This window comes from Macaca nemestrina, chromosome 4, assembly GCF_043159975.1.
Source record: "Macaca nemestrina isolate mMacNem1 chromosome 4, mMacNem.hap1, whole genome shotgun sequence".
Classification (NCBI taxonomy): Eukaryota; Metazoa; Chordata; class Mammalia; order Primates; family Cercopithecidae; genus Macaca; species Macaca nemestrina.
The window spans coordinates 19,919,558-19,939,438 of record NC_092128.1 but is presented as its reverse complement, the minus strand read 5'-3'; the positions used below and the strand labels follow the sequence as shown (position 1 = coordinate 19,939,438).

Genomic DNA, 19,881 nt, shown 5'->3' with positions numbered 1-19,881 from the left:
GAATGCAGTGGCGCAATCTCAGCTCACTACAACCTCCACCTCCCAGGTTCAGGAGATTCTCCTGCCTCAGCCTCTGGAGTAGCCAGGATTATAGGCACATGCCACCACGCCCGGCTAATTTTTGTATTTTTAATAGAGATGGGGTTTCACCATGTTGGCCAGGCTGGTCTCAAACTCCTGACCTCAGATGATTCGCCTGCCTTGGCCTCCCAAAGTGCTGGGATTACAGGCGTGAGCCACCGCGCCCAGCCAATAGTGTTCTTTTTAAGTTGACAAGTTTAAACAAGAGCCCTCTACAAAGAGGAACAGTGCTCACCTCTTCTCCATACTGAATCCATGTGCCAGATTCATTCTTCCAATACCAAATCCATTTGGTGGTGAAGACAGAATTGGCTGGCTTGGTGACAGAAGAAGGAGTGGAAAGGCGTCGGATAGGAATGAAATCACAACTCATTTCCCGAAAATTGATTGTATAACTTCCTACAGAACAGCTGAGAGAGAAAAGTATTAAGTTAACATAATGTTTCATAGACCCCTGTTTTCTACAATCTCGTCTTCCCTAATGAGAGCGCAGAATTAAACTTTCAGGGCTAAAATAGATCTTCAAGTTTTCTTTCCATAGCTCCAGGTCCTATACATAAAAGAAACATGGAAACGCAGAGAGGAAAAGGAAAGTGACTTGCCTGCACCACATAATTAATGGTGTCACATGGTGCATTCTTCCTTCAGAAAAATCCCAAAATAAAACTATGCCCACAAAACTCCTGATTGGCTCAATGTTAGAAAGTTAGAAACTCATGTTTGGTCCATTTTTTAAATTATTTATTATTATTTAAATCGTTATCAAAATGTGGAGACCGTTGTGGAAATTTGGCAAGGTTAAAGTTATTTTCATAATAACATTAAACATTATTTGCTTTTTTCACTTTCATTCTCTCATGAATACACGACAAAATTTTCCAGAGGCTATACAATATATGATTTCACAGCAGATTGAATAAGGAAGCAGATATGAGAATCTAGTTATCTTCTATCATGCCAGACATTATTTTGCAAAAATATAAAATTCCTCTCAATAAATTTTTTGTTTTGGAAAACAGTTATTTTATAATTATCCATATAAATATTATATATACATATATAAATACACACAGTTATATATCTGGGTATGTATATTAAATGGGCATACATGAGTATGTATATAGTATTAAATATAGTACATGAAACATTTCATTATGTTAACATATAGCAAGCTTATTCTTATTTTTAAGTGAATCAAATATGTAATTGTTCTCAGTTTTAATTTTTAATATGGTAAATATTGATAGCTATATTCCACATAAACAGAAATTCTTTGGGATCCTGAATACATTTTTTTTTTCTTTCGAGACAGAGAGAGTCTCGCTCTGTTGCCTGGACTGGAGTGCAGTGGCGCAATCTCGGCTCACTGCAACCTCTGCCTCCTGGGTTCAAGCTATTCTCCTGCCTCAGCCTCCCAAGTAGCTGGAATTACAGGCGCCCACCACCACGCCCAGCTAACATTTTGTATTTTTTTTTAGTAGAGACGGGGTTTCACTATGTTGGCCAGGCTGGTCTCAAACTCCTGACTTTGTGATCTGCCCGCCTTGGCCTCCCAAAGTGCTGGGATTACAGGCATAAGCCACGGCGCCCGGCCTTGGATCCTGAATACATTTTAAGTGTTGAGGAGTTCTCTGACCAAAAAGTTTGAGAACTGCTGCTCTAAAAAAAGACCTCTTAGATCAGTGGTTCTCAATCAGGAACGATTTTGACCTCCGTGGATATTTTACAACATCTGAAGACATTTTGGGTTATGACAACCAGCAGGGCTGGTGGGGGGTGGTGCTTCCTGTCATCTGTGTTTTGAGGCTAGGAATAGCGCTAAACAGCCCTGAGAGCAAACAACTATCTGGCCCAAAATGTCAGTAGTGCTCAGGTTGAGAAACCCTGCTCTCCACTTGCCTGGGGGCGGAAATAGAGACATAGCAACAAGAAAATAGCTGATGTCGCCCTCTAGTGGTAAAAATGCAGCAACACAGAATTCCCACCCCCAAATCACTAAATTCTCATATGATGAAAAGTAATGTAACTTTTCCCCCTAAAGAATTTCCTTGTTAAACTGGGATGTTTCTTATATCCCTGCACACCATAGATAAATATGGTCATATGGGTATCACCCATTTCAGCTCTTCCAGAAGGAGAAATGTTTTTACTTATTTTTGAGACAGGGTCTCACTCTGTCTTCCAGGCTGGAGTGTGGTGGCACAATCACGGCTCACTGCAGCCTCTACTTCTTGGGCCCCAGTGATCCTCTCACATCAGCCTCCCGAGTAGCTAGGACCATAGGTGCGTGCCACCATGCCTGGCTAGTTTTTGTATTGTTGGTAGAGACAGGGTTTCATCATGTTGCCCAGACTAATCTCAAACTCCTGAGCTCAAGTGATCCTCCTGCCTCAGCCTCCCAAAGTGCTAGGATTATAAGCATGAACAACGATGCTCAGCCAGAAGCAGAAATGTAAGGTACCCTCTTAGACGACTCCAGGCTAGAGAAAATAGCAAACATAAGGAAGGTATTAAATGCTAAAGTCCACAACAAAATTCCACACTAAAACTATATGAAATTATTCAAATCATGTTTTTAAACTATGAAGTTAAGCCAAAGGCTCTTTCATCCTAAATCATTTAGTACTTTTAATAGTTCCGTGATGAATTGATCAGGATACAAACCAGCCTCTGCATTGTGTTTTTCTGCAGGACACAGACAACTATCAACTAAACAAATAATCATGTCACCGTTTGATTCATTTGAGTTAGCAGACATTCCCAGGATCTCTAGTATTAGCCAGGCTCAGTGTGACCTCAAATCCACCCAGCAGTGTTTTCCCTTCATTAACTTGGCAGGCACTTGCCATTTTTATCTCAAGAAGTATCTGGAATGGGATTCCGATGGAAGAGTGTTTTTTTTTCTTTTTCCCCTAAGAATAGCACTAATGCTTCCCTTTGATAATGTTGGACTCTTGAAAGCCAGAGTACAGTCACCAACTTACACGTGGATTCTGGGGTCAGAGTAGGCTTCCTCGATCATCTCCATGGGCTTGAAGTCCGTCCAGGTTTCACCAATTAACATCTGCCACCGGTAAGGCAGATGGAAGTGGACTTTGCTGCAGCTACCTACAAAGACAAAGAGGGGGTCTGAGGGACTGTTGAGCGGGGATTCTAAACAATTCAGTCAAGTTCACTGCCAGCTTTCCCCATCCATTCCTGCCTGCCCCCTGCCAGACAGGTCCCATCTATACCTGCTGACATTGCCGTGTGTCCATTTTCCAGGTTCCTTCATTACCTTGGAGATGCATCAGAAAACAAAAATTCAGGCCAGGTGTGGCGGCTCACGCCTGTAATCCCACCACTTTGGGAGGCCGAGACAGGCAGATCAATTGAGGCCAGGAGTTCAAGACCAGCCTAGCCAACATGATGAAATCCTGTCTCTACTAAAAATACAAAAATTAGCCAAGCATGCTAGTGAGTGCCTGTAATCCCAGCTACTTGGGAGACTGAGGCAGGAGAATCACTTGAACCTGGGAGGTGGAGGTTGCAGTGAGCCGAGATCACTCCACTGCACCGCAGCCTGGGTGACAGAGTGAAATTCTGTCTCAAAAAAAAAAAAAAAAACACAAAACAAAACAAAAATTCTCCACTACCCCCAAAGTCACTCTATCCAGATAGAAATATGAGGTGGCCGGGCGCAGTGGCTCAAGCCTGTAATCCCAGCACTTTGGGAGGCCGAGACAGGCGGATCACGAGGTCAGGCGATCGAGACCATCCTGGCTAACACGGTGAAACCCCGTCTCTACTAAAAAATACAAAAAACTAGCCGGGCGTGGTGGCGGGTGCCTGTAGTCCCAGCTACTCGGGAGGCTGAGGAAGAAGAATGGCATGAACCCGGGAGGCAGAGCTTGCGGTGAGCTGAAATCTGGCTACTGCACTCCAGCCTGGGTGTCAGAGCGAGACTCTGTCTCAAAAAAAAAAAAAAAAAAAAGAAATATGAGGTAATCAGAAATTTAGTTACCCTTTCTGCACCCCCACAAGTGTATTAAGCCAAAATGCTCTCCAGCAGAGGCAACAGCCTGTATTTCCTTGAAGCCCTGGCCTACAGTTCATCTCTTCCAGAAAGATTCTCTTAACGAATCTCACTCCATCTCCATCTGACTTGTATTTTTTGCATTCCTCTAGCCAGTACCCAATACTCAGTTGGGGGTTAATTTTGTATACGTTTTTACTTACTGCACACAGTTTTCTCATTTGCAGATTTTTTGTTTGTTTGTTTTTGTTTTTGTTTTGAGGCAGAGTCTCACTCACTCTGTCGCCCAGGCTGGAGTGCAGTGGCGCGATCTTGGCTCACTGCAACCTCTACCTCCCGGGTTAAAGAGATTCCCCTGCCTCAGCCTCCCGAGTAGCTGGGATTACAGGCCTGTGCCGCCACGCCCAGCTAACTTTTGTATTTTTAGTAGAGATGGGTTTTCACCATGATGGCCAGACTGGTCTTGAACTCCTGGCCTCAAGTGATCTATCTGCCTCAGCCTCCCAAAGTTCTGGGATTACAGGCGTAAGCCACCGTGCCTAGCATTTTTTGGATGTTTTCATGCCCTACCTTAATTACAAAGTCACTAAAGAGAAGGCTGCACTATGGTTTAGCTTACATCCCCTTTGCATATTTGGCACAGGGCTAGGCATAAAAAAGATACCCATTGCAGAAATGCCGGCTAAAGAATGAATAGATGTTATAAGCTACAATACAGGAAGATAGAAAATAGTTCTGTTTTTCAAAATTTGCATTATATTATGTTTAAATTGTTTTGAAATACTCAAAGATGTGTGACAGCTCTAAAACAAACTAACAAAAAAGACAAGTTTAGACACTGCAGGGACACCCATAGAGTGGCCCCACTTGAGACTTGGCTGATTGAAAAGTACATAACCACTCATTATAGTCCACAACTCACACTTGTTAGAATGGCTGCTATCAAAGACAAACAGTGACTGGGCGCAGTGGTTCATGCCTGTAATCTCAGCACTTTAGAAGGCCGAGGCGGGTGGATCACTTGAGGTCAGGAGTTCAAGACCAGTCTGGCCAATGTGCCAAAACCCCGTCTCTACCAAAAATACAAAAGTTAGCCGGACGTGGTGGCACACGCCTGTAATCCCAGCTACTTGGGAGGCTGAGGCATGAGAATCACTTGAACCCAGGGGGCAGAGGTTGCAGTGAGCTGAGATTGCACCGCTGCACTCCATCCTGGGTGACAGAACGAGACTTTGTCTCAAAACAAATAAACAAACAAAAAAGGCAAACAAATACACACAAAAAGAACAAGTGTTGGTGAGGATGTGGAGAAATGTGAACCTTTGTGCATTGCTGGTGGGAAAGAAAAATGGTACAGCCACTATGAAAAATAGTTCCGCGGCCGGGCACGGTGGCTCAAGCCTGTAATCCCAGCACTTTGGGAGGCCGAGACGGGCGGATCACGAGGTCAGGAGATCGAGACCAGCCTAGCTAACACGGTGAAACCTCGTCTCTACCAAAAAAATACAAAAAACTAGCCGGTCGAGGTGGCGGGCGCCTGTAGTCCCAGCTACTCGGGAGGCTGAGGCAGGAGAATGGCGTGAACCCGGGAGGCAGAGCTTGCAGTGAGCTGAGATCCGGCCACTGCACTCCAGCCTGGGCGACAGAGCGAGACTCTGTCTCAAAAAAAGAAAAAAAAAAAGTTCCGCAAAAAAAGAAAAATTAAAAGAAGTACTGTATGATCCCCCAACTCCACTTCTGTGTATATATCTAAAAGAATTGAAAGCCGGGTTTTGAGAAGACATTTGCACACCCATGTTCATAGCAGCGTTATTTACAATGGCCAAAAGGTAGAAGCTTACAGAAAAGTCCTTAGGTTACTCACCATTAAACGGACAACCCTGATACAGATGGTCAAGACAAATTTCCTTTGAGCCATGATCATCCACCCTAGAAGATGTGGTACTTGTGACATCAGATAAAGAATCTATGAAACAAAAAAGGATGCATGTATGCTGATCGTAATGTTTAAACCAAAAATCAAGGCACTTGGTCTCACAATGGGAAAGAATATCTGAAATGCAGGCCATGTTCAAGAAAATTCCTATGATTTATGTGTTTCTCATGAGTGTCTAGACAGCCCCTCCATAAAACAAAAATGTGGACCTCAGAGTCCTGTGAAAGTTGTGTTTATTTCTTAAATCATAGTTGAAATATTCCTATTGTCAATAAATGTGGCAGCTTATTCCCTGTGGTTCTACTGGTTGGTCGTTCCCTGTCTTCACTAGTCAACCTCCTCACCAGACCACCCCTTAACCAAAACCCTCTAACTCTTTACCCTTTAAGAACTGGGGAACATGCAAGAAAAACCCAGCAGCCATAGCCACTCTGCTGCAGACTCAAGACACAGGGGCCCGTTTGTCCTTCAGTGACTTACACTGAGCAGAGCCTGTTGTCTTCCTTGTGAGCTCACTGGCAGGGGAAACAGGAACCTGGGTGCAGTTCTGCCCCTGGGCCCTCCATACTGCAGCTCTGTTGCTTGAGGAAAGCGCAGCAGGTGACTGAGGCAGAGTGCTGACTTGTGCAGAGGCAGTGGATTCCCCAGGTGTGGTGGGGACCAGGCTCCTCAGACTCTGACTTCCAGAACGTAACTTATCTTTCTCCACCATGACTGCCATTGTGAAGCCAAAACCAGTGGCACCAGTTTTTTCTACGTCAGTAGTTTTATCTGCCACTTGACTAGAGCCATTTGGTGTATCGTGAACAAATGCACTAGCCCCAAGTTTCTTCCCTTTGTATTTACCATTAACAAGTGCCACTCTTGGGCCAGCATCATCTGTGATTCTGCCAGTGGCCTGAACATCTCGGGAAGCAGGTCCAGCATCCTGAGTCCTAGGTGTTGATATTTCTCTCTGACTGCTGCTTGTGCTTTTGTAATTTAAGGATCTGGTAGAAGTTGTATCTGTGGCCACTCCATCAGCATTATTATTAAAAAGAGGGCCAGGCTGGACGTCCTGAGTTCCACTTTTGCCATTGATGTTCCTGTAGTCTGAGGAAAGCAAGCCTGCGCCCTTTCTGGTGGTCACAGCTTCAGGTGTTTGCAGAGAGCCAAGAGAAGAGAGGGCGGCAGGCAGCGTGGGAGGAAACACGGTCTTTCTCCTGGCGCCTTGGTCGTTCGTCCAGGATGTGGGGCTCTTCCACTTGGGGGCTGGTGTTGAATTGGAAGCAAGGTAAGTGTTGCCTGGATTTCCATGCAAGAGGTCCTCTTGACTGCCGTTCTCTAAAAACCTCCGGCTTGCTCCGGCCTGACTTGTTCCTCCGAGATCGGTAGCCTTGGACGAGCCTGAGGGAGGCCGAGCACGATCCTGACTCCCCAGATACGTGAACTTGTGGGTGAGATCATCCACAGGCGTGTCCTCCAGGGAAGCCCTGTGGCTGCTCGGATCTGGACTAGGCGTGCAGGACCTCTCAGCAGACGCTGAAGCAGACGCAAGAAATTCTTGGCTGCCCTGAAAGAACCGATCTCTGCTTTTGCTTCTAGCCCTATACGCCATGTTTCTACGATGTGAAGAAGGAGCTAGGGGAGAAAAAGCCAAAATGAAACAAAGTAATGAACACTGGAGTTAATGTAACTGAGTTCCTACCACCCTTCCTCCTCTTTGCTTTTCCAGCCTTGCTATCCAAGTGCTATCAAATTACTTGGCCTAATCTGATGTGTAAAAATCTTGAAGATGGGTGGTTTGACGTGTAAAAATCTTGAAGGTGAGTGGTTTGAAAATGACGGGAAATTTTTTTTTTTTTTTAAGAGATGGAGTGTTGCTCTGTTGCCCAGGCTGGAATGCAGTGGCCCGACCACAGCTCACTGCAACCTCGAACACCTGGGCTCCAGCGATCCTCCCGCCTCAGCCTCCTTAGTAGCTGGGACTACAGGTGCTCACTGACTGTGTCAGTTGATGAAAGAATCCTGACATTCTGCCTGCACGGCAGAGCACGTCATTCCATGGCCTAGGATGATAGTGAGACCCAGGCTCTCTTCTGGGACTCAAAGTAGCCCCCAAACCCCAAAACTTTTAGGTGGGGCTGTCCACTATCTCCTGGTCCTGAGTCAACATTCACCACTGTGGTCAATGGAGAGAGACAGATTAGGGCAAATCAGAGAAGATTTTCCAGAAAGCATTCAATTTTGCCCGTATTGTGATATGGGTGTACCTGGCTATTGACAGATTCACAATGCTTCAAACAAACCAACAGAAAATGAAACCACAGTCTAAAGGCCTGACTTTGTTTAAGCCGGAAATTTTCCTAGTTTTCTTCATCCCACTCCATAAGGCCAAAGTGTATCAGAAGTCAACATCGACAAAGCAGTGTGGCCTGGAGGGAACTGGCCTCCCTCTAGAAACTTGACAGGTCACACCCTCCTGGAAGCAGGGAGGAAGGAAGGAGTAGGGTGTGTTTGTGAGCACGTGTGGAGTGTGTGTGTGGCGTGCGTGCATGTGATGTTTATGTGGGGGGGGTGTGTGTGTGTGTGCTGGGGGTACATGTGGAAGACGCGCATGTCTGTGTTTGAGGCACATGTGCACGTGTGGTGTGTGAATGTGAGGTGTGCACGTGTGCTCGTGTGTGTGTGAGTTGTGTTTTTTGTGTGGAGAAGGGGTAGAAGAGACGTTTTTTCTCTTCCAAACCCCAGGGGGCAGCAGTAATGTAGTAAAAGCAAACACCCTCCTCCTGTCAAGAAAAGGCTTCACTCGGGAGATTAACTAGAAGTGAAAACATATACAGATCTTTCTCATTCACGGTAAGTTTACATTGAGAAGCTACCACCAAAACCCATCCCTCCAGACGTTCCCCTGTTCCAAGGCCACTGTAGTGTGGGAGAAAAAACATTAGATATGGGATCAGAACATGCACTCTGCTACTTTCTAGTGGTGTGAGGTCTTGAAAATGTTACCTTTTATTTCTTCATTATATTATCCTTCATTCTTCTAAAAATGAGCTGAGGCTGCTTGCAATAGAAGTTTCTTACTATTTCTGAGTCTCAGTTTCTTTTCCCCCTTAAGTAAGGCTAATAAATGACATATCTGCCTTTCTTTGTGGTTTCACTGTGAGGAACAATGATGAAATATTTATTTGGGGTGAAAGTCCCTTGTAAATGATAAACCATTTCCCAAATATAAGGAAATTTAATTGTTCATTACTTTGCACAGAATCTTAGAATCATGTATTCTATCTGCTTTATAAAATTCACCTTTTCTACATCCACTTCATAAAGACATTAAAAATGAATGTCATTATATAATATGAAAATGCTTCAGAAATAGGAGCACTTGGCTGGGCACAGTGGCTCATGCCTGGAATCCCAGCACTTTGGGAGGCTAAGGTGGGTGGATCACTTGAGGTCAGGAGTTCAAGACCAGCTTGGCCAATATGTTGAAACCCTATCTCTACTAAAAATGCAAAAATTAGCGGGGCATGGTGGCAGGCACTTCTAATCCCAGCTACCTGGGAGACTGAGGCAGAAGAATCACTTGAACCCAGGAGGCGGCCATTGCAGTGAGCTGAGGTCACACCACTGAACTCCAGCCTGAGTGACAGAGTGAGACACTGTCTCAAAAAAAGAAAAAAAAAAAAAGTAATAATAGCACTTCATACTCCTTAGGATGGCTATTATTTAAAAACAAAAAATCAGAAAACACGAAATGATAGAGGATGTGAGAAATGTGAACCCGTGTGCATTGCTGGCAGAAATGAAAAATGACACAGCTGCTACAAAAACAGGTATGATCATTCCTCAAAAACTTAAACATAGAATTACCATGTGATGGCCGGGCGCCGTGGCTCAAGCCTGTAATCCCAGCACTTTGGGAGGCCGAGGCGGGTGGATCACGAGGTCAGGAGATCGAGACCATCCTGGCTAACATGGTGAAACCCCGTCTCTACTAAAAATACAAAAAACTAGCCGGGCGTGGTGGCGGGCGCCTGTAGTCCCAGCTACTCGGAGGCTGAGGTGGGAGAATGGCGTGAACCCGGGAGGTAGAGCTTGCAGTGAGCCGAGATCGCGCCACTGCACTCCAGCCTGGGCGACAGAGCGAGACTCCGTCTCAAAAAAAAAAAAAAAAAAAAAAGAATTACCATGTGATTCAGCAATTCTACTTCAGATTATACACCCCCAAAGAACTGAAAACGGGGTCTTAAAGTGGCTTCTGTGCACCATATTTACAGCAGCATTATTCACAATAGTCAAACTGGAAATGACCCAAATGTCCATTGACAGATGAATGAATAAAAAATATATAATTATATACATACAATGAAATATTATTCATTCTGACATATGCTATAACATGGATGAACCCTGAGGTCATCCTGCTAAGTGAAATAAGCCAGTCAGAAAAGGATAAATATTGTACGACTCCACTTATATGAGGTACCTAGGGTTGTCAAATTCATACAAACAGAAAGCAGAATGTTAGTTGCCAGGGGATGGGGAAAAGAGGGAATGGGAGTCATTGTGATTTTTTAGAAATTTTAAAATATTGGGTTTTTTTTTTTTTTTTTAAAGAAATGGCACTGAGGACCATAAATTAAATTGTACATAGTTTTGCATCAATAATAAATTTTCTGTATTAATTGTCTTGTGAATATGTAAGAGAATGGTCTTGTTCTGAGGAGATACATGCTGATATATTCAGGTGTGAAATGTCATGATATTTGCATATATCAAATGCTTTAACCACCAAAATGTTCTACGTGTGGAGCTGTATGTATGTATAGATAGAAAGTGCTAAAGCAATTGGGACAAAATGTTAACAGCTGGTAAATCTAAACAATTTTATGTTTGCTTCTTTTCCTTAAAAAAAAAACCTTTAGGCCGGGCGCGGTGGCTCACGCCTGTAATCCCAGCACTTTGGGAGGCTGAGGGGGGTGGATCATGAGGTCAGGAGATGGAGATTATCCTGGCTAACACAGTGAAACCTTGTTTCTACTAAAAATACAAAAAAAAAATTAACCGGGTGTGGTGGCAGGTGCCTGTAGTCCCAGCTACTTAGGAGGCTGAGGCAGGAGAATGGCGTGAACCCGGAAGATGGAGGTTGCAGTGAGCCAAGATCGTATCATTGCACTCCAGCCTGGGCGACAGAGCGAGACTGTATTTCAAAAAAAAAAAATGCTGGGCGCCGTGGCTCATGCCTGTAATCCCAGCACTTTGGGAGGCCTAGGTGGATCACAAGGTCAGGAGATCGAGACCATCCTGGCTAACATGGTGAAACCCTGTCTTTACTAAAAATACAAAAAAATTAGCTGGGCGTTGTGGCGGGCGCCTGTAGTCCCAGCTACTCGGGAGGCTGAGGCAGGAGAATGGCATGAACCCGGGGGGTGGAGCTTTCAGTGAGCTGAGATCCTGCCACTCCAGCCTGGGCGACAGAGAGAGACTCCGTCTCAAAAAAAAAAAAAAAAAAAGCTTTATTAATTTGTTTTTAGGAAAATGATACACACTTTTTAAACCTGGGGGGCTGGCCGGGCGCGGTGGCTCACGCCTGTAATCCCAGCACTTTGGGAGGCCGAGGCAAGTGGATCACAAGGTCAGGAGTTCAAGACCAGCCTGGCCAATATGGTGAAACCCCATCTCTACTAAAAATACAAAAATTAGCCGGGCGTGGTGGCAGGCACCTGTAGTCCCAGCTACTTGGGAGGCTGAGGCAGGAGAATTGCCTGAACCCGGGAGGCAGAGGTTGCAGTGAGCCAAGATCATGCCACTACACTCCAGTCTAGGTGACAGAGCAAGACTGTGTCTCAAAAAAAAAAAAAAATTAAACCTGGGGGGCAGCAATAGTGCTAAGCATAAAAATTGAATTGCAAACATTGCATGTATACTACCATTATAATTATGTAAAAATGGTGTATGCATATGCATGAAGTTTGGAAGGGAAAATGAAGAGTTTTACGTGGCAAGGTAGAGTTTTTATGGCAAAGTTTTTCTTTGTTGCGATTTCTGCTGATTTGAAAGTTCACACAATTGGCCGGGTGCAGTGGCTGATGCCTGTAATCCCAGCACTTTGAAAGGCTGAGGCAGGGAGATCATCTGAGGTCAGGAGTTCAAGGCCAGCCTGGCCAACATGGCGAAACCTTGCCTCTAATTTATACAAAAATTAGCTGGGTGTGGTGGTGGGCACCCGTAATCCCAGCGACTCCGGAGGCAGAGGCAGGAGAATCACTTGAACCTGGGAGGCAGAGGTTGCAGTGAGCTGAGATCATGCCACTGCACTCCAGTGTGAGTGACAGAGAGATACTCTGTTTCAAAAAAAAAAAAAAGAGTTCACACAATTGGAAAAGAAAAGGCCTTTACCTCTGGGTCCCGGGGGATTCTTCTGCATATGCTTGCTGTTGCAGATGTCCTGGATATTCTGCACCACGTCGGGGTTCAGCCCGTGCTCCCTCATGATGGCCAGCACCTTTCTGTCCATCAGGTTATGGGACCGGAGGCAGTTGGGAAAACGACAGTTGCCTCGGGTGAAGTGGTCACAGATGTGGAGTCTTGAACACGGTGGCTGCTGGTTACAAATCTGCTGCCGACCCTCTCCCTTATAACTTTTGCATATCTACAGAAGGGAGAAACAATAGCCAGAGTCAAAACACCTTCTTGTATCTGCCAAACATTAATTAAGGCAAGCTCACGTGTGCAAAAATCTCTGAAGCAAACAGAGATATACCAAAGGAGGAAAAATACACGCATATTCTACAATCTTTGATGAGTCACATTCAATTGGTGATTTACTTGGGGCAGAAGAGGCCCACAGACTAACTAAAAGATACTGATGAATTTGAAAACCCTCGGAAGAATCAATGTAAACTGGTTAGCTACAAACAGGACCCAAAGTGAGCCCTATATCATGAAGGAACCCAGCATAGGAAAGCTCATCTTTGGTTATCAACTCGCTTTGCAATGAAAAGGACACATGGAGCCAGGCGCGGTGGCTCAAGCCTGTAATCCCAGCACTTTGGGAGGCCGAGACGGGCGGATCACGAGGTCGGGAGATCGATACCATCCTGGCTAACCCGGTAAAACCCCATCTCTACTAAAAAATACAAAAAACTAGCCGGGCGAGGTGGCAGGCGCCTGTAGTCCCAGCTGCTCGGGAGGCTGAGGCAGGAGAATGGCGTGAACCCGGGAGGCGGAGTTTGCAGTGAGCTGAGATCCGGCCACTGCACTCCAGCCTGGGTGACAGAGCGAGACTCCGTCTCAAAAAAAAAAAAAAAGAAAAGGACACATGGGTCTTACCTGCAACTGTTTGGAAATCTAAAATTTAGTCTCTGCTAGGCAGAATGACATTTCTCAAAAGATTGCCTAAAGAAGATAAGTTTTGTATTTCCATCTAAATACATACATGTATGTGACCAGTTCTGAAGGGATGTAGTTCCTACTGGAAAGAGGGCAGAGAAAATACTGCAGCTGAGGCCAGGCCATATGATACAGAACTGGAGGATGCTGGTTTTAAAATCTGAGGCCCTGGAAGCAGTTGTGTGATCTCAAGAGACTCCTTACCTACTCTTAGCCTCTGTTTCCTTTGCTGTAACAGGAGGAAAAGATTTGTTCTGTCTACAAAAACCAAGTTGTTAAGCAGACTAAATAACACAATTTGTAAATGTGTTATGCAAAATATAAAGTGTGATGCAAGTGTTTGAACCATGAAATGAGGAAACCAATATAATTAGTAAGAAACCTGAATTTCAGAGATTTTAATGAGTCATTTCTATAGACTCTGAGCAAACCAGATCAGTATCGTTCACTGTGATCTGTCTAGATGGCAAAGCCATGATTCAACCCCCACTAGCAATGATTTAGCCACATGGACAATCGCTAAAACATAATTCAAATAGATATAGGCAACTGCTATCAAGTCTATTATCCAGATTCTAGACTCTAGACCAGCGATTCTCAAAGTATGGTCCCTGGACCAGCACCATCAGTACTACCTGTAAACTTGTTAGAAATGTAAATCTTCAGGCACTTGCCTATATCCATAGAGTCAGAACCATCAGAGGTGGGGCCCAACAGTCTGTGTTTTAACAAACCTTCCAGGTGACTCTGATGTACGCTAAAGTTTGAACTGTAGCAAAAAAGCACCATTAGCAACTTCACAGATAATGTTTTGGTAACATTCCTATTCCCACGCTGATATTAAACAAGAATGCTCCTGCCTTCATTAGGCCAAATGAAATCATTTCTTCCTTTAATAAGCAAATTTCAATTGTACAAGTTTATATACCAGGCAGTCAGGTTTGCCCGATCTTTTTATGTTCTCACAAGTCGAAGCAAAATGAAAAAGTGTGAATATGTAGTTGTTTTTTTTTTGTTTTTTTTGTTTTTTTTTTGAGACTGAGTCTGGCTCTGTCGCCCAGGCTGGAGTGCAGTGGCCGGATCTCAGCTCACTGCAAGCTCCGCCTCCCGGGTTTACGCCATTCTCCTGCCTCAGCCTCCGGAGTAGCTGGGACCACAGGCGCCCGCCACCTCACCAGGCTAGTTTTTTGTATTTTTTAGTAGAGACGGGGTTTCACCGTGTTAGCCAGGATGGTCTCGATCTCCTGACCTTGTGATCCGCCTGTCTCAGCCTCCCAAAGTGCTGGGATTACAGGCTTGAGCCACCGCGCCCGGCAGTTGTTTTTTTTTTTTTTTTTGAGACAGAGTCTTGCTCTGTCGCCCAGGCTGGAGTGCAGTGGCCAGATCTCAGGTCACTGTAAGCTCCGCCTCCCGGGTTTACGCCATTCTCCGGCCTCAGCCTTCCAAGTAGCTGGGACTACAGGCGCCCGCCACCTCGCCCGGCTAGTTTTTTTTGTTTGTTTGTTTGTTTGTTTTTGTATTTTTTAGTAGAGATGGGGTTTCACCGTATTAGCCAAGATGGTCTCGATCTCCTGACCTCGTGATCCGCCCGTCTTGGCCTCCCAAAGTGCTGGGATTACAGGCTTGAGCTACCGCGCCCGGCCTGAATATGTAGTTTTTTAGGGATGAGTGTGTGGCTTCCCACTGGTTACCTCCAGTATTTTAACACTGTGACTAACACTTGCACGTGCTCTTAAATATTAGTTGAACAAATGCAAAACAACCAATGAAGTGACTGGAAACATTCCACTGTGGTCCCCATCTCACACCCCCTAAACCACAAAGCTGTTTCTCTGCACTGCCTCTTGCACTTAGCCCCTCTCTTCCTCCTCATCCCTTCTGATAAAATCCAAATCAGTCAGGTTTGGTGGTTCAGGCTGGGCATGGTGGCTCACACCTGTAATCCCAGCATTTTGGGAGGCTGAGGTGGGAGGATCACCTGAGGTCAGGAGTTTGAGACCAGCCTGGCCAACATGGTAAAACCCTGTCTATACCAAAAATACAAAAAATTATCCGGGTGTGGTGGTGCACGTCTGTAATCCCAGCTACTTAGGAAGCTGAGGCAGGAGAATCGCTTGAACCCAAGAGACGGAGGTTGCAGTGAACTGAGATTGCACCACTGCACTCCAGCCTGGGAGGCAAAGTGAGACTCCATCTCAAAAAAGAAAAAAAAAAAAAAATCCAAATTGCCCAAAACAACAGCTGCAAATCTGCAGGGATAATTCCTCCATTTTTAGAGAGCCATCCTGGACCAACTCTTCTTGAAATTAGCTGAACTCTGGCTGACTCCTCCTGCTAAAGCCCTATGAAAAAATTCCATGCTACTCCCCCAAGTTAAAACACTCCTTTAGAGCCTTCTCTTGCCCAGCATTCTTGAACAAATCTTATGCCAACAATACTAATTCATGCTAACTCCAGAAATCAGCTCCTCAGACCTCTAGTTCAGGAAATAATGCAGTCCCCCAGTCCAGAATCTTAACTCTCACAAGTGAAAAATGGCAATTAAATTATTAGCTAAAAATAAGCTTCAGGTAAGAACCTCCCCACCCCACCCCACCCCACCCTCTAATTGTGGGTACTGAATTCTAACAATGGAAAGGGAGCCTTGGGTGACGCTGACCTCTTCTTTGCACTGTTTGATGAAAGCATGATGAGAGCATTTTCCTAGAGGGACCCTCACAGCACTGTGGTCAGTGGGCTCTTCTGGGATCCCTTAACACAACAGCGCCTTCTCTTAGGTTCATGTCTGCTGACCTCCTCCCTAGAGAAGGGAACTGATATGGTTTGGCTCTGTCCCAACCCAAATCTCATCTTGAATTGTAGTTCTCATAATCCCCACATCTCATGGGAGGGACCTGGTGGGAGGCAATTGAATCATGGGGGCAATTACCCCCATGCTACTGTTCTCATGATAGTGAGTTCTCACAAGATGTGATGGTTTTATGAAGGGCTTCCCCCTTTGCTTAGCACTCACTTCTCTTGCTTGCCGCCATGTAAGATGTTCCTGTTTTGCCATCCCCACGATTGTAAGTTTCCTGAGGCCTCCCCAGCCATGCGGAACTGTGAGCAATTAAACCTTTTCTCTTTATAAATTACCCAGTCTCAGGTATGTCTTCATACCAGCATGAAAATGGACTAATACAGGAAGAGTGTCCTTATTCTCCAGGGACTCAACATAGATATGTGGCCCAATGTTAAAAGTACCTGATGCTTTTGAAGAACTGAAGCAGGGATCAGACATGATGAATGGCCTTTCCAAGCCTCCAGGTTAACACTAGACTAAGGATAGACCACAAAATACCTTCTCTCAAGTGTCATGGCAAGACTCCATCTTGTCATTCCCTCAATGAAAGGAAAAGGATGGGATGTCTCTGATCGTCAGTAGGAGCTTTAACAGGGCTGATGTATAAGGCATTTTTCCCATGCTGGTAGTGATGGGGAACTGGGCTAGTATCTAGGCCAAGGCCCATAGATATCCCAAGATAAGACCTTTAAACCTTGGACTCCTGGAAATGAGACAGAGAGAGACAGAGAAAGAGGGAGAGAGAGAGAGAGAGAGACAGAGAGACAGAGAGAGAGAAAGAGAAAGAGGGAGAGAGAGACAGAGAGAGAGAGAAACAGAGAAACAAATCCAAGTACCTAGATAGAAGAATGCATGGGGCTGGAGAGAAAATGGGGTATATTTTCCTCCCCCCCAAACCCCAACAAGTCTTTATAATGTGTCTTGCACTCATATCTCTCCTGAGCTCAGTGGCCAACTCAAAATCACTTCTCATGTTATAAGTTTTTTAAGTTCTTAGGGAAACACACTGAGCTCAGAGTCAAAAAGTGTTTAAGCCTCCAGAAGTCCCCAACAGCTATCTCACTGTATATAAAAGTGCATCTGAGCTGAGTGCAGTGGCTCACGCCTGTAATCTTAGTACTTTGAGAGGCTGATGCAGGAGGATCGCTTGAGCTCAGGAGTTCAAGACCAGCCTGGGCAACATAGTGAGACCCTGTCTCTACTAAAATTAAAAAAAAAAAAATTAGCCAGTTATGGTGGTGCATGCCTGTAGTCCCAGATACTTGGGGGACTGAGGCAGGAGAATAACTTGAGCTCAGGAGGTCAAGGCTGCAGTGAGCCCTGATCATGCTACTGCACTCCAGCCCAAGTGACAGAAAAAGATCCTGTCTCAAAAAAAAAAAAAAGTGCAAATGAATTTCAATTTTACTTACATTTTCTCCATCCCTTCCACTCACCCATTATGTTTCTATGCCTCTCTTTAACTGTGAGGCTAACTTCTCTATTCATGGATTTTATTGGACCAGAAACCAGTCTTTAAACAGTATTCTCTGATCCTTAAGTCTATATTCCTGAGTGGAAGAAACTGTTAATAGTAAAAGAAACTCCCAAGTTTTAGGTAGACACATGGTTACCCAGACAGAAACTACATTTCCCAGACTCCCTTTCAGCTAAGTGTGACATGTAATAATCTCTGGCCAATGTGATTGAGCAGATGTGCCATAAACAATGTCCATGTCACATCTTTTAAAAAAGGAAACTGCTTGCCTTCCATTTACTTCCTCTCTACATTTCCACTGGCTAGAAAATGGTGACAGTGGGCCGGGCGCGGTGGCTCAAGCCTGTAATCCCAGCACTTTGGGAGGCCGAGACGGGCGGATCACGAGGTCAGGAGATCGAGACCATCCTGGCTAACACGGTGAAACCCCGTCTCTATTAAGAAATACAAAAAACTAGCCGGGCGAGGTGGCGGGCGCCTGTAGTCCTAGCTACTCGGGAGGCTGAGGCCGGAGAATGGCGTAAACCCGGGAGGCGGAGCTTGCAGTGAGCTGAGATCCGGCCACTGCACTCCAGCCAGGGTGACAGAGCGAGACTCCGTCTCAAAAAAAAAAAAAAAAAAAAAAAAAAAAGAAAATGGTGACAGTGAGTACAGACTCACTGTATACAGAGATGGAAGCCACATTTTTGAAGATAACAGAGCTGACCTACTGACCTGAGTCCCTTGATGACATCATCAAGTCTAGCTGCCTGACAACTCAGGCTACCCCCATCCACATCCAGGAAAAACCAAGAGTTGGCAAACCTTTTCCATACAGGATCGGATAGTAAATATTTTAGGCTTTGTAGGCCATTCTGTTTCTGCTGCAACTACTCAACTCACCCTTGCAGGGTGAAAGCAGTCATAAACGAATAGGTACGGTTGTGTTCCAATAAAACTTTGTTTATAAAAACAGGCTGGGTGCAGTGGCTCACACCTGTAATCCCAGAACTTTGGGAGGCTAAGGTGTGTAGATCACTTGAGGGCAGGAGTTCGAGGTCAGCCTGGCCAACGTGGTGAAACCCCATCTCTATTAAAATATAAAAATTAGCCGGGCATGGTGGTGGGCACCTGTAATCCCTGCTACTTGGGAGGCTGAGGCAGAAGAATTGCTTAAACCTGCGAGGCAGAGGTTGCAGTGAGCTGAGATCACACCACTGCACTCCAGCCTGGGTGACAGAGCAAGACTCTGTCTCAAAAAAAAAAAAAAAAAAAAAAAAAAAAGGTGGCGGGCCAGCTTTGGCCTCTGGGTTATAGATTGCTGACTCCTGACCTAGATTATCAAGTGATAGAGAAACTAAATTACATTTTATTTGAATCACTGCGTTTTGAGGGGATATCTGTTACAACAGCTTAGCCTACCCTCATCTTCCCTGCCATCTTCCCAACCTCACTCCAAAGTCCATCTCCTCCAAGAAGCCACCTTGATTTAAAGCATCAAGTAGTCTGACTACTATCAGATCTTCAGCTCATACTTACTCACACAGGGTTCCCTTGCAGCCCAGTGGAAGAGGTATTCCAGACTCACATTCTTTTAAAACCTCAAATAGGAAATTTCTGGGATCTCTTAGGTCACTCAGAACAGCCTCGACTGCCACCTGCAGAACCCTGGTGTTAATTTTGAATTTTCTCTGCTCCTGCTCCAAAATATCTGTGACACAATACTGCCAGCAATATTCTCCCTCCTTACCTCAGGCATAAAAAAAGGATCACTTTGGAGGAGGAGCACTGCTAATTCCTCTTTGTTAAGTCCAGAGAGTTCGTGATTTTTCAGGATTCTGAAGTTCTCTTCCGAGAGAACCTCATGAGAATATTTGCATAAGTTCCTGGAAGAAAACACGACAATGGTCAGTATTTCTACTCCACAGATGCAAAGAAACAGAAATCAGCCATAAAACTTTCAGTCAGCAAAGACCCATGCCCATATCCTTTGATAACAGAAACGGGTTGGTTCTGCTTAAAGAATACACTTCATTATTTTTTTTTTACTGTTTTTTTTTTTTGTTGTTGTTGTTGTTTGAGACAAAGTTTCGCACTTGTTGCCCAGGCTGGAGTGCAGTGGTGCAATCTCGGCTCACTAGAATCTCCAACTCCTGGGTTCAAGCGACTCTCCT

General features: G+C 45.0%; 1 protein-coding gene across 2 annotated transcripts in view; it reads right to left on the bottom strand.

The window, feature by feature from the left end:
- LOC105471301 (zinc finger CCCH-type containing, antiviral 1) overlaps positions 1 to 19,881 on the bottom strand; it is a 73,549-nt gene that overhangs the window by 30,920 nt on the left and 22,748 nt on the right. The window contains exons 2-7 of one of the 2 annotated variants that reach the window (XM_071094397.1): positions 19,458 to 19,593; positions 12,417 to 12,669; positions 6,513 to 7,652; positions 5,961 to 6,062; positions 3,066 to 3,189; positions 317 to 491 (exon numbers count right to left, since the gene is read on the bottom strand). In XM_071094397.1, the coding sequence (XP_070950498.1) occupies positions 317 to 491; positions 3,066 to 3,189; positions 5,961 to 6,062; positions 6,513 to 7,652; positions 12,417 to 12,669; positions 19,458 to 19,593 (1,930 nt within the window). The remainder of the gene's footprint in view (positions 1 to 316; positions 492 to 3,065; positions 3,190 to 5,960; positions 6,063 to 6,512; positions 7,653 to 12,416; positions 12,670 to 19,457; positions 19,594 to 19,881) is intronic. The other variant, XM_071094398.1, reaches the window with a different exon arrangement.